The 13,026-nt window shown below is 60.9% G+C and overlaps 2 protein-coding genes across 3 annotated transcripts; both read right to left on the bottom strand.

Annotated features, from left to right (window-relative positions):
• Positions 1-2,897: 2,897 nt before the first annotated feature.
• TMEM82 (transmembrane protein 82) lies at positions 2,898-8,571 on the bottom strand. Of its 2 annotated transcripts, none has more exons than XM_039367149.1 (6): positions 8,440-8,571; positions 6,081-6,153; positions 5,699-5,873; positions 4,648-5,056; positions 4,270-4,457; positions 2,898-3,976 (listed from the first exon to the last, which is right to left on the bottom strand). In XM_039367149.1, exons 1-6 carry the CDS (start codon positions 8,522-8,524, stop codon positions 3,866-3,868), a joined length of 1,041 nt encoding a protein of 346 aa, XP_039223083.1. In that variant the 5' UTR covers positions 8,525-8,571; the 3' UTR covers positions 2,898-3,865. The 2 variants fall into 2 exon arrangements, with proteins under 2 accessions (XP_039223083.1, XP_039223084.1); XM_039367150.1 differs by lacking the exon at positions 8,440-8,571 and adding an exon at positions 6,243-6,927.
• Positions 7,716-12,899, bottom strand: SLC25A34 (solute carrier family 25 member 34). Its single transcript, XM_039367154.1, has 5 exons — positions 11,372-12,899; positions 10,618-10,683; positions 9,441-9,593; positions 9,107-9,241; positions 7,716-9,007 (listed from the first exon to the last, which is right to left on the bottom strand). Exons 1-5 carry the CDS (start codon positions 11,774-11,776, stop codon positions 8,831-8,833), a joined length of 936 nt encoding a protein of 311 aa, XP_039223088.1. The 5' UTR covers positions 11,777-12,899; the 3' UTR covers positions 7,716-8,830.
• Positions 12,900-13,026: the final 127 nt, after the last annotated feature.

The raw sequence follows: 13,026 nt of genomic DNA, 5'->3' as shown, positions 1-13,026 counted from the left end.
CCGCCCCTCCCAGCGGCTTACCTCTCTCCCGAGAGGAACCTTTCGGTCACGCGATCCAAGGCCTCCAAGAGTCGCTCGTGTCCCACTGCTCCTGCTGGCCGGACCCCAGTTGTGCCCAGAGGATGCAGGGCATCGCTGTCCTGGGCGAGAGTATGTGGGCCTGATCCTCACCCATCCTCTGGTGGTCCGGCCCCGTCTACTGGCCAGGGACACCCCAACTGAAGTGGGCACCGCAGTTCAGGTTCTCTTTTGCACCGACAAGGCTGAACAGTGGTGGGAAGTGAGCATCAAGCAAAGCCTTCCGGAGTGCATCTGAAGAGGGGAGAGCAGGAGGGGCCGGGCAGAGATTTGCCCCTCTGTGTGTGTGTGTGTGTGTGTGTCAGGACAGTGCCTGAGGACTCCCCCAGGGCAGCCGAGGCTCAGCGTGACATCAACCCAGCCGGCTCCTGTTGGCTTTTTTCAGCCACTAAAACAGTGGTTCTCAACCTGTGAGTCGGGACCCCATTTGGGGTCGAACGACCATTTCACGGGGGTCGCCAAACAACGCAGTCCGCCATTTCCCCCCCCCTTTTCCTTAGCTGTGCTCCTCCCTTTTATTCTATTGGCTTTGGAAAGCCAATAGAATAGACTCGCTTGAATAGAGTCTAATTCTATTGGCTTTCAAAAGCCAATAGGAATTGTCCAGGCTGTCTCTGCCCTGCTGAGCCTGCCAAAAGTCCCCTTCTGCAAACGGTGCTGCGCCGGTTGAGTAGTTCTCGACTTACGACCGGTTGAGTAGTCCTCGATTTACGACCGGTTGGGGGGTCGCGGCATTAAAAAGGTTGAGAACCACTGCACTAAAAGAAGGCAGATTTCCCAGCCTCCCCCCTCCCCATTCCCTCCCTAGCCTCCTGCCCCTGAGGTCTGACTCTGCAGACTGGCAAAAGCCACCCAAATTGACCCAAGACTGCCACCTGCTGGACAAAACCAGCAGGGAGAGGGAGATGCATGTCCTTCCCCAGGTAGGACGGGCTGGCGAGACAGTCGGTCACACCTCGGGGGTCAGAGGTTACCGCCGAGGAAAGGAAACCAGCCCTTTCATCTATAAGCAACCTTTGGGGGCCATGCCTGCCCGTCCCCCCCCCATCCTGCCTTTGATGGGGACAGCCTCTGACACTGGGGGGGGTGTTTCTGGAAAGCAGTGAGGATGGGAGCCCTGTGTCCCTTTGAGGCTCGTGCGTTGTTATTCGGCGCTAGGAGCAAACACTGCAGGGGTGGAGGGGTGAAAGGCAGCCACCAAAACAGTGAAGCCGTTTGGGGGGGGGAGCAACGGCACCCAGGGCCAGAAGCCGGTTAGGTTTTTCCACGGACCGGAGAGTGCGTGGTTTTGTGTGCTGCCTGCATCCCACGGATGGAGCTTTGCTTGTTTGTGCGGCCCAGTCCCGGTCCACAGACTGGGGGTTGGAGACCCCTCCTCTAGGGAACAATGGAAAGGCCCGGCAAAGCAGCTGGAACTGCTCCCAAGCGGAAACTGACCTTTCTAGAGCCAGAGCAGCAGAAGGCAAGCCAACATGCCCGCAACAGAGTTTCCACAAAGCCCTGGCCTTCCTGGTTTCCTGCCTGAGCAGGGGGGGGGGTCAGACTAGAAGACCTTCAAGGTCCCATCCGACTCTGTTCTCCTGGGGGAAACAGACCCAGGCAGAAGCCACCAATCTGCAGGACGGACGGAAAGAGCCCGTCCAGATTAAAAAATTCACCAAGCAAGAGAAAGCACAGTCAGGCCAGGATTCCTGCATCCACAAAGCCATCAATCCAGACCGTCTGTTGCCAAAGGAGCCCCCAAAGGCATCAAAGCATTCCCCCCCCCTTGTCCCCCCCCATGGGAGATGCCAAGCTCCAGTGTGGGAAAAGCTTTCCAGACTCTGCAAGACTTCATTAATTCACTTCACAGGGAAAGATGTTCCGATGCTGCATTCAGAGCTGGTGGAGAAGCCGTACAGAGGCCTGGAGTGGAAGGAAAAGGGACTTGGGGCGGGGGGAGAAGGGATGTGGTGGACCTTGCAGTTCACTGGGGGGGGGGCTGTTAGGTACAGTAAGCCTGTTTATTGGACAGATGGATGGAGCACGGAAGAAATAGAGGCACGCAGGGCAAAAACCTTTCTGAGCCTGGCACCCAGGAAGAGCTTCACGTGGCAGGTACAGCTGTGCGCCCATCACCTTGGTGAGGACCCGTTGAGTGGGTGGAGGGGGGGGGAGAACGGGCTTAAGCCCAGTGCCAGCCATCCAGAAAAAGCACCACAAATGCATGGAGTGCAGGAAAAGATGGAATAGCCAACGCCTTACAAGGCATAGGACAGGGGTCAGCAACCTTGGCTGTTTTAGGACTCGTGGACTTCAACTCCCAGAATTCCTCAGCCAGCATGGGGGAACTATGGCCCCCTTCATGACTGGTGGACTTCAACTCCCAGAATTCCTGAGCCAGCCATGCTGAGGGGAAAGGGAGAGGTTTCCAAGCTGAGCCATGCTGGCTGAGGAATTCTGGGAGTTGAAGTCCACGAGTCATGAGGGGGCCATTTCCCCCATGCTGGCTCAGGAATTCTGGGAGTTGAAGTCCACCGGTCATAAAGGAGCCAAGGTGGCCTACCCCTGGCATAGGACAGCCCCCACTTGCTCCAAAACCCACTGTGGGCTGGTGGAGGAAAGAGCTGCAGGCCGTCTTCCCATTGAGGGTGGGGGCATGTGGGGAAGCCATTCCAGATCCCAGGCCCGCCCACGGGGGACACTCCGCAAGGCCCCCTTCCAAAGAAGGATCCCTCCAAAGAGATCCTGCAAAACTCACTGTGCCTGAAGAGGTCCAGTTGCATCGGGAGAGCGGAAATTGGCGTGGAAACCGACACGAGAAGAAAACAAAACAAAAATCCGATTTCTCTCGCCGTCCTTTTTATTTTACTTCCTACATTTGCAGGCTCAACCGCCGCTGCATCCTGCTGGAACACAAGGCCGCTAAAAGGCAGAGATTCTTTTCCTGTCTAACGAGACCAGAGAAAATTAACCGGCCTTCGCATTTCAGTTTGAGCAAAGCCTTGCTCACCACTGTCTGAAATAAAACCGCCTTCATCACTTTCCCCCCACGGGGGGGGAACTTTAAAACAGTGGTTCTCAACCTTTCTAATGCGGTGACCCCATAATACAGTTCCTCATGTTGTGGTGACCCCCAACCATTTATACATCACCGGGTCCCAGGGGCGCGGCCAAAGAAAAGGGGGAAAAAATGGTGGACAGCCTTGTTTGGTGACCCCCGTGAAATGGTCGTTCGACCCCAAATGGGGTCCCGACCCACAGGTTGAGAACCACTGCCTTAAAGCCTTAGCCGGGAGAACAGAGAGTGAAACGGGCAAGGGATGAAGACCCACCTGCCACTTCCTGTGGGTGGAGGGTGGGGGGAATACGGTGCTGGAATCAAGCCCGCGATGCACAAAGCAGGTGGCAGCCTTCGCCACGGGGCGGGGGGGGGACAGGGGGCCCATCTGACCCACAGACTCTCCTGGGTCAGCCCAGGCTCAGCTCCCTTTAGCCGGGAACCCTGGCACCCAGAATGGGAGCGATTCCTCCATTCGTCCCCCAGGTCTCCGGCACCTCCCCTTGGCCCGAATTAACTCCCCTTGCCACTGATCAACCAAAGCCAACCTAACCCAGCCCGCTTTGGCCTCTCTGCCATCCCGGAAAGGCAGACCGGAGAGGGAATTGCTGAAGGGGGTAGCGCTGCCACGGCACCGAGAGGGAACCCACCAACCCTTTGGCCCCAAAGCTGGACCGCCCAGAAGGAGCTGGGCTTGTGGCCTACAGTCTCTAGGCTGGGCCCTTGTTGTGAGGCTTCTCTTTTTTTTCAGGACGTGACCTCTGTCGCTGCTGCTGCCGCCGCCAGAGATCTTGAGGGCTCTTGGCGCTGACCGCGAGGTGGACCAGATGCAGATGCCACGAGAGGGGGATGCTCATCCTGAAATGGAAAGCAATGCAAACTATATGGAAGGGCCGGCTTCCCTCCGACAGCGCCCGGACCCTCAGCACAGGAGGCCTCTTGCCTATGTCCGTCAGAACGTCCAGACTTTGGGCTGGAGGGGGGGAGGGAGAGCAACCCCCCCCCATGCTGAGCTCATGAGGACCCCACAGCGATGGCCTGCTCACACCTTGAGCCCCATTGAAAGGGAACTTCCCCGATGCCAGCAGAGATGCAGCTGAGAGGTTGGGCTGCTTCTGTCCACAGTCCAGCCTCTTCCTCCTCCTCCTCACCTGCTCCCTGCACACCTCCAGCATGGATCTGGTCTGGGTCAGGCACCAGATCTCCCCCGCCAGCGAGATGAGGATGTTCACGATGTCCCTCCACTGGCCCACCGTCATCAGCAGGACCAGGAGGCCCCCCATCCTGACAAAGACGGTCTGGAAAGCCATCGACTGGGTGGGGTTCTGGTGCTGCTCCTCTGTCGGTCAATGAGCCGGAAGGAAGTGGGTCAGCGGGAGGAGCTGGGCACTGCCTTCCCTGGAGGTGGGGGAGATTGGCCCCTGCTCAGGAAGGATCCCCCCCAATGCCCCAGGGAGGGGCAGGGTCTGCAGGCCGGCCTGCTTTCCCTGGGGCCAGAGTCGGTGTTCGCCAAACCGGAAACCACTCACCCTGCATGTAGATGACCAGAAGCGTGTAGCAGATGGTCAGCGGCGTCCAGAAGCGGATGGCCTCCGAGGTCGAGAGGAAATCCCGGTTGATCAGAGCCACGGCTGCCAAGTCGGCCACCCCAAAGGTCACCCGGAGGGCGTGGCAGAGCATCCGGGGGATCCCGTGCCACGTGGTGAGGAGGAAGAGGCAGCCTCCGCAGTAGCGCTCCTTGCAGTGCAGCTCGTACATGGTGGAGACGTGCCAGGCCAGGCGCCAGACGTAGTGGGTCAGGAGCAGGGCCAGCCCCACGGCCAGGAGGAGGTTCCAGGTGCGACGAGGCGCTCCTTCCTGCAGGTAGCCCAGGCTGCAGGAGACGCCGCAGCCCAGCGAGTATTGGCAGAGCAGGTAGAGCTGGCTGCTGAGGGCCCCCTGGAGAGCAAGAAGCGGGCACAAGCCCCCTTGGTACACGGAAGCCTAGTTAGCCACCCGCCTGCCCAAAAGAGCTCGGGGCAGCACACACAATAAAAAGACCCCTGGAAACCACGCCGTGCTAGTGTTGAGGCGCTGATGAAACTGGCATCTGTCCAGCGACACCCCCTTCACCAGTGCCACCTGCGCCCCTGAATCCACCTGCCATTATTCACAGAAGCTGCTCGTAAAGCAGAGGTCAGGGCGCAGCTGGTACCCCTCCCTCCGAGGCGGCACCAGCAAGGGCCCCTGGAGCGTGCACAGTGCAGGACGTCTTTGTGCCCACCCAATGGGGAGAGACACAAGGGGTACTATGGGGAGTGTGGCTGGTGAAGCCTCAGGTTGTCCCACCCCCCCATTCCAATGGCGGGTGGGGGGACAGAAAGCAAGGGAGCCATCGGCCACCTCCTGGCAGAAACAAGGGGGCGGAGTAGAGGCGTTACTCTCCTGAGCAGGAATTCGGCGCCAATCAAGTGGCCCTGAAGCTGGCATTGGCACCACTTTTTCTCCGGCCGTCTTTGCCCCTCACTCTGCCCTGCCCTGGGTTCTGCCCACTCCCCCCCCTCCCGGCCCCGATGGAGAAGCAGGAAGGAGACGGGCCACCTTGTTGAGAGAGAGGATGGTGGACACCGCCCGGAGGGAGAACTCCAGGACGATCAGGGCGGCCACCCGGTGCCCCACCAGGGTGAAGATGGCCGTCAGCACCACGAGATGGAGCCGGTCGAGGAAGGGCTGGTGGTGCCGGAGAGCCTCCTTCTCCTTCTGCCTGTCGGGGTCACTGAGAGGACGAAGGGGAAAAGCCAGGTGGGGCAGCCGGACCAGTGCCCCATTCCTGCACAGCCTCTAGGGCTCAGGCAAAGGGTCAGCCACCAGCCGTGGGAGGTGCCCGGGGTGGTGGCGGGCTGAACCGAGTTGCAGAATGTGGCCTTGGGGCCCTGGAGCCCCCTCCTTTCCCCAGCCCGGGGCCCTCCCAGCAGACACTCACTTCAGGCACCGGATGTAGAGGTAAATCCTCATCAAGCTGCCCAAGATGCAGACGGCACAGGCCCCCACCAGCCCTGCAGGGAAGCAAAAGGTCAGCCAGGAGGGAAGGAGGGAGGGACCGTGGGGAGAGGGAGGGAGTGGAGGGGGGGGCGAGGAAGCTAACCCTGCAGGAGGGAGTCCACAAGGCTGGAGGTCCAGGCCAGCGGGAAGAAACTCAACAGCCAGGAGAGCATTGTGGCCCGTGCTGCACCCAGGCTCCTCTCCAAGGCCTCCGAGGGACGGCACAGGAAGGACCTTGAGCCCAGAGTGAGCAAATAAAACGGGGAGTGTGTGGGGGGAAGCAGTGGGCAGGCTGGCTCAGCCTTTTCTTCCCTGGGAGAGGAGGGAGGCCCTCCCAGCTAGCAGGACGTGGAGGGCACCTCCGCTGCCTGGGAAGACACCTCTGCTCACTCCGCGCCCGTCCAAGGCTCTGCTCTTGCAGGCTGGGGATGATGGAACGGCAGGGAAGTTGACTCAAAATTCTTTCCACCTGAAGCACAGGGGAAGCACAGGGGTGGAAGGCCTTCCTGGCCCCAGAGGGCAAGATGTGGGGGCCAAAAGAACAGACCCCCTTTTGCAGCTGTTTAGGGCACAGGAGTCACGGAATCAGACACACTAAGCAGGCAATCAAACACGTGCATGTGTATGTGTGTGTGTGTGTGTCCCCAGTGCTCTGAAGACCACAAAGTGCTAAAGACCGAGACAATTACATCCTGGGTCTAAGGTCCACAGCTGCCTTCTGCCCCAGTATTCGTGAAACGCCCCTTAAGGGCTGCCTCGGATGGGAAGCACCGATGCGTTTAGCCCAGTGGTTCTCAACCTGTGGGTCGGGACCCCATTTGGGGTCGAACGACCATTTCACGGGGGTCACCAAACAACGCAGTCCGCCATTTTTTCCCCCTTTTCCTTAGCTGTGCTACTCCCTTTTATTCTATTGGCTTTTGAAAGCCAATCGAATAGACTCTCTTGAATAGAGTCTAATTCTATTGGCTTTCCAAAGCCAAGAGGAATTGTCCAGGCTGTCTCTGCCCTGCTGAGCCCGCCAAAAGTCCCCTTCTGCAAATGGTGCTGCACCAGTTGAGTAGTCCTCGACTTACGACCGGTTGAGTAGTCCTCGACTTACGACCGGTTTGGGGGGGGGTCGCACCATTAAAAAGGTTGAGAACCACTGGTTTAGCCTCACTTGGAGGATCGGAGGCCCCCTGCCTGCTGGCCTTGGGCCTGGCCAATCCCTCCTGCCTGGGGGAGACATGTGGGGCCGGGCCTCCCTGTGGCATCAGAGCCACTGCCAGACTGCAGGCTTCTTCTTTCCCTGGGCACACTCCCAGACCCATCTTTCCTCAGTGGCCCCCCACACCCTCAGCCAGGGGAGCTGTCCCTCAGGCCAGGATCAGCCCCGAACAGAGGCCGACTCCGCTCCGCTGAGGGACTGGCCCACGAAGCGGGAAGCTCATCCGCTGCCTCTGAGCATGTGCTGAACGCGTCCACCACCCCGCACCCGTCCCCCCCTGGCCGCTTGTGCTGACCCCCTTCTGGAGTCTGAGCGAGGACCCCCGGCGGCTGGCCGCGCACATCCCACACAGGGGCTGCTCTCTGGTTTGTGGAAATGGAGCCTTTATTTTTTTTTAACAACAAAAACAGGAGAGGCGCCCCTAGGCGGTTTTCTGCCCCAGTCCTGCTGCGGCGCCAGGCCAGGCGAGGCGGCGATGGGTCAGGGGAGGTCCAGGGCTTTTGGGTTCGGGGCAGCAATAAATCTCAGCCACACCTTCCTTCCATCTCTGAACTTGGGCCCTTGGACCCAGCGCCTCCGCCGTCTCCCGATGGCTTAAACCCAAACCTGGCTAATTTTGCCAACTCAACTTTGTCCGACCAACGAGGAGGCAAAGACACTTCCAGGGTTCATAAACCCTGGGGGAGAAGGCTGTCAGCCTTTTCCTTCGCTGGGAGGGGCTGTCTACGTTGGCCACCCCTTGCCCACAGTGTCCTCCCTCTCCTTGCTGGAGACGGCTTTGCTGGGACTGGCTCTCGGACTCTACCCAACGCCAGCGATGGTTGCAACCTGTCCCTCCTGTGCGCCCCCCGGTCCCTTCTGATGGCTCCCCAAGGTCAGAAGAGGCAACGGGGTCGCTCCCAAGGTCTGGGCCTGCCTCCAGCCTAGGGGGGACCCCTGCCACCTCAGTGAAGGAGAGTGGAAAGTGTGTCCAAAGCAGGAAGGGCCCCTCTGCCCCAGCTGCACGAGACTTCCTTTTTTTCTCATCTCTCAGCATTCTGCCTCTCTCTCTCTCTCTCTCTCTCTTCCTCCTCCATCTTTCCTGCTTTACCTGCTCTTTCTCTTCTGTGGGGAAAAAACCTTTCTGCCCGTGTGAAGCCGCTACGGACGCTTGGAGAAGGAGAGATGCTCGCCATCCCTCCCTTTTGGCGCCTGCCTTTCCGACTCTGGACCTGGAGTGTGAGTCAAAATGGAGTGGGGGGAGAGGGCTCCCCGGAGCAGGAGTCCTTTCTCAGATGGTGAATTTGGGACCGACCCCCCTCCCCCTCCAAAAAGGGTGGTGTAGCTCTGTGGCGTCCTTGCTTTTCCAGCTCTCATCATCGCTCCGTATCTGGACACATCCGCTGACGACGCTCCAGCTGGGAAAAGAGCTGTTTGCTCTCCCTCTCTCCCCGCAGTCCAGCTCTCTGGGGCTGGAGGGTCCTGAGCAGTCTGGGGGGTCTTCAGGTGGCCTGCTGCCAGTAGGTGACCCTCCTCAACTCATCCCAGAAGAGAAGGCTGAGAACGGTGTGTGGTCCCAGGCGAAGGTAAGCGGGGCCGAAGCCCTTGTACAGGGCCAGGATGCCTTCCTTCTCTGAGACCCGCACGACGCAGTCGAAGAAGCCGCGGTAGTGCTTGCCCTGCAGCGGAAAGAGGACAGGACCAGTTGACGGGGCAACGTTCAGCCCAAAGCCTGGACGAGGGCATTTTGCATCAATGGGGCACCGCGAGAGCCTCACCGTGCCAGTTTCATCCACCGGCTGGTTGTAGAGTCGTGTGCTCACCACATCGAAGGGAGTCATGGCCACAGCCACGGCCACGCTGCTGATCATGCCCCCAGCAAGAGCCACCATCCAGCTGCCTTCTTTGAACCACTGGGAAACGAAAAGCCAGAGAAACTGTCTTGGCAAGGGCAGGTCCGGTGTCCGCAGGCTGCCACGGATGCTTGGGGAAGCAGGGTGGCTGGGAACGGCCAAAGGGGCGCTCCCACCAGCGAGCTGGATGCTGGGCAAAGGCCCACCCCCTTCAGGACACACACACACACACACACAAACACACAGAGAGCCTACTCACCTGCTGCCTTGCTACCCACTCCCTGGCAGAGGCGAAGGTGGCCAGCTGCACAGAGGAGCCCACCATGACACGAGGCACTGCTCCGCTCACGCCGCGCCACAGCCCCAGCAGCCCCTGCCGCCTATAGATGGCCTCAAAGGCCCCGGAAATGCTCTGCAAAGCGGCAGAAGGCGAGAAACTCAGCCGGGCGCCCCTTCCTTGGGCCAGGCCAGGGAGGGGACTGAAAAAGGGAGGAACTTTTTGCAGGAACCTCCCCTCCACTGCAGGGCCAAGCTTGGTTCCAGAAAGGACTTTAAAAAAAAAAAAAGGGAATCGGATGGCCTCACGCCGTTCTCTGCCCGTTCAGCGTGGGCCACGTAAAGGACCTGGCTGGGGAAACTCCATCTTTAACCGACAAAAGGGCAAAAGGTCCAGACTCTTTGCCTAGGATGCTCAGCTGGGAGGGAGGAGGGGCTGCTCTAAGGCAGAGCCCCCCAGCCTTTGGGGCACCAGGGACCGGTTCCGTGGAGAGAGGTTTTTCCACGGACCGGAGAATGCGTGGTTTTGTGTGCTGCCTGCATCCCACAGATGGGGCTTTGCTTGTTTGTGTGGACCGGTTGCTCGCATGCCGCAGCCCAGTACCGGTCCACGGACCAGGAGTTGGGGACCCCTGCTCTAAGGCATGTCAAGGATGGGATAGGCTGTTTGGGGCCCTTTCCAGCAGCTAGGAAAACGCTTCCATCCCAGGGTCGGCTGGGGCACAGCCCAGCTCCCGGGACGGGTGGGCTGGGAGCTTTTCAGGCTGGCCAGCTGGCCAGCTAGCGACGCTGGGCCACCGGAGCCGGTGTGCTAAGCTTCTCAAAGAGGATTCCTCTCCGGTTGAGCCAGGCCGTGGTTCGCCTGGTGACCAATCGGGCTCCCCCTCCCTCCGGCTTGGCAGTGCCAGCTGTCGCAAGGCCTCCCTTGGCTTCACCCCGCTGCGAAGAGGCTGAGTGGGAGGGAGTCTCCTCCCATGCACTGGGGCTGCTCAGGCGTGACCCTGGCAGGAGCGCCCTTGGCACCCCCAGGAGGGGTCCTGCAAAATGCCAAGATGGGCAAAGACAGCTCTGGGCAGAGTCCTGGACCAAGAAAGGGGCATCTTCCCCCCCCCCACGCCTCCTGAGCAAAGCCTGTGGCGAGAGACGAGACCACCTCGGACCTTGTGGTTATGCTGGTGTCCCACAGCTATGGCAGCCGCCGTCTGTGCTTGCAGATGCGTCTTGACCTGCGAGAGGAAAGCAAAAGTGCTGAGGTCGGGATGGGGGGGGGGTTGAGGGAAAACCAACCCTCTCCCACTGACCTGCACCCCTCCTCAACCTGGACTTGCTCGGCCTACGACCGTTAGGGAACGCATTTATTTCCCTCTCGGGAATACCAAGCTAAAGCCTTCTTCTGGGCTCTCTTCCCAAAAGGGGCTTCCTAATTAATGCCCCCCCCCTTGCAGGAAGCAACTGGAGCTCCCACTTAGGTCAAGCAAAGGCAGAACCTTTGCGGAGGGACAGAGCGCCATGCCCGCCTTGCACTGGGCCACTGAAGGGCCATTTTGGGATAAAGTTCCTTGGGCAGCTCTCTTGGGCTGCAAACGCCCAGGCTCTGCGTCTTCCTGGCGAAGAGGCTGAAGGATGCTCCATCCTAGCCAGCCTCCGTGCCCCGTCCTCTGCGGGCAGCAAAGAGAAGACCCTGGTGCCTGCAGAGGCACCCTGGGCAGAGGGAACCCCCCTCAAGGCCTCACCAGCCCCTTAGAGCCCGCAGCAGGCTGTGCTGCTGAAGAAGAGGACCTCCCTCCCCCCTTGGTGCAGCCAGGAGACCCCGGCCCCACCGACCTCCACGTCCAGCCTGCAAAGGGGGAACCACCGTGGCCCAACAAGCCAAGGAACTGCCCAGGAGACACCCCCCCCCAAAAAAAGGCTTACCAAGTAGGCCGGGCTCCCGACAAAGGCCCCCAGTGCCCCAGCCACAGCTCCGGCTGCCAAGGTCCCTCCCGGATGCTGGGTCAGGCCGATATCTTCAGCGTGGGAGTAGAAGCCGAATCGCACGCTGTTCATCAGCCCCTGGTACAGCAGCCCGGCCGCCAGTCCCTTCTGCAGACCCCGGAGTCCATCGGCCCGGCTGACGGCGGCCACGGCCTGCAGCACCCCTCGGTAGTGGCGCTGGTACGAGCCCCGGGGACGGAGCTCACCCTGCAGCTGCAGACGGGTCTTCACCACCTCCAGCGGGTTGGTGAACACGCAGGCCAGGCAGCATGCCGCTGCACCCAGGACGAAATCCACCGGCGGGGAGACGGAGGGCGCCGCCGGGCGGCGGGGGGAGGCCTCCATGGGGTGGCTGCCACCGGCCCAGGCGGAGAGACGGGAGGCGAGGCCTCCCCACCCAAGCAGGAGCCTTGCCGAGGCAGCCCTGACAGGGGGCGAGCAGGCCCCTTTCTTCCCACAGGCACGGGGTGGCTGGCATCGAGGCCCCCAACGGCCAGCCCGAGCTGTGCTCAGCCCTCGCCAGCATTGGCAGCCCTGGCTCTCTGCTCCAGCCCCAGCTGCACCTCCCTCTGGGTGCAACCCCAGCAGAGGCGGCCTTTATTTGCTGCTCCACCAGGCAGTGGGCTGGGCAGGGGAGGGACGCAAGTGGCTGCATGTAGGAGAAAGGTCACCCCGGGCTGGGCCCACCCACTGCAGCCCTTCCACCAGGCCTCCTCCCTCCAGGTTCGGCTCCCAAACCTGCCGGCTCCACCCCCTCCTGGCTCAGGGAAGAGGCTGGGTGTCCCCTCCCAGCCCTGACGAGTGACTGGATGGCTCTCCTGCCCAAAAAACGATTCGGCTGGGCAGGGCTCAAGCGCGCATTTTTCCAGCAGGAGTCTGCTGCCAAGAGCTGATCCCATCCGGGGGAGTGGGGTGGGGTGTAACAAGTTAATCCTGGATGGGGGTGAAGTTGCCAAGGGCGCAAGGGGCACCCCAAGCTTCTGGCCTGGACAAGCACAGCCTCCACGGCTGGCACACAGCCCTGAGCATCTGTGCGTCCAACCCTGGCCGAGCGGCAGCTCCAGGCTTCAAGAGCCCAGCCAGACTTCTGGGTTGGGGTCTCCAGCAGGGAGGACGTCACAGGAGAAGGGCAAGGCTACGGAAGACGCCCCGTGGGGGCATCGTGAAAAGGGGGGGGCGCATAACAGGGCTCAACCCCCAACCTTCCACAAGCTGGAGAAGCAGCCCCCTTTGCAAGCCTGTGAGTGCCAGAGACCCCCACCCCCCTTGCGTTTGTGGGCCACTGGGCCTCAGCCCACGAAGACAAACTTAAGAGGGACCTTGTGGACCGCAGCTGGGGCCACGCGAGAGGCTTGGCCGGTGACGTTGGACATGGGCTCTGGGCCAGGCTCTCGGGCATCTCTGCAGGGCAGGGGTGCGGGAAGCGGATCGGAGGAACTGTGAGAGGGCCGAAAAACGTTGGTCTTCGGAAGCCGCGTCCAGTGACCCCCGGGAGGAGTTCCTACCTATCTGTGGCAAGCGAGGCCCAGGCCAAACAGGCCGAGTTGGCGGGAGATCTCCGGCCCCAGTCATGGGACAGCCGAGCAGGCAGGCCG

This window comes from Crotalus tigris, unplaced genomic scaffold, assembly GCF_016545835.1.
Source record: "Crotalus tigris isolate CLP2741 ecotype Arizona unplaced genomic scaffold, ASM1654583v1 scf7180000020588.15403103151:6194809, whole genome shotgun sequence".
Taxonomy (NCBI): Eukaryota; Metazoa; Chordata; class Lepidosauria; order Squamata; family Viperidae; genus Crotalus; species Crotalus tigris.
This window is presented reverse-complemented; position numbering and strand designations above follow the sequence as displayed.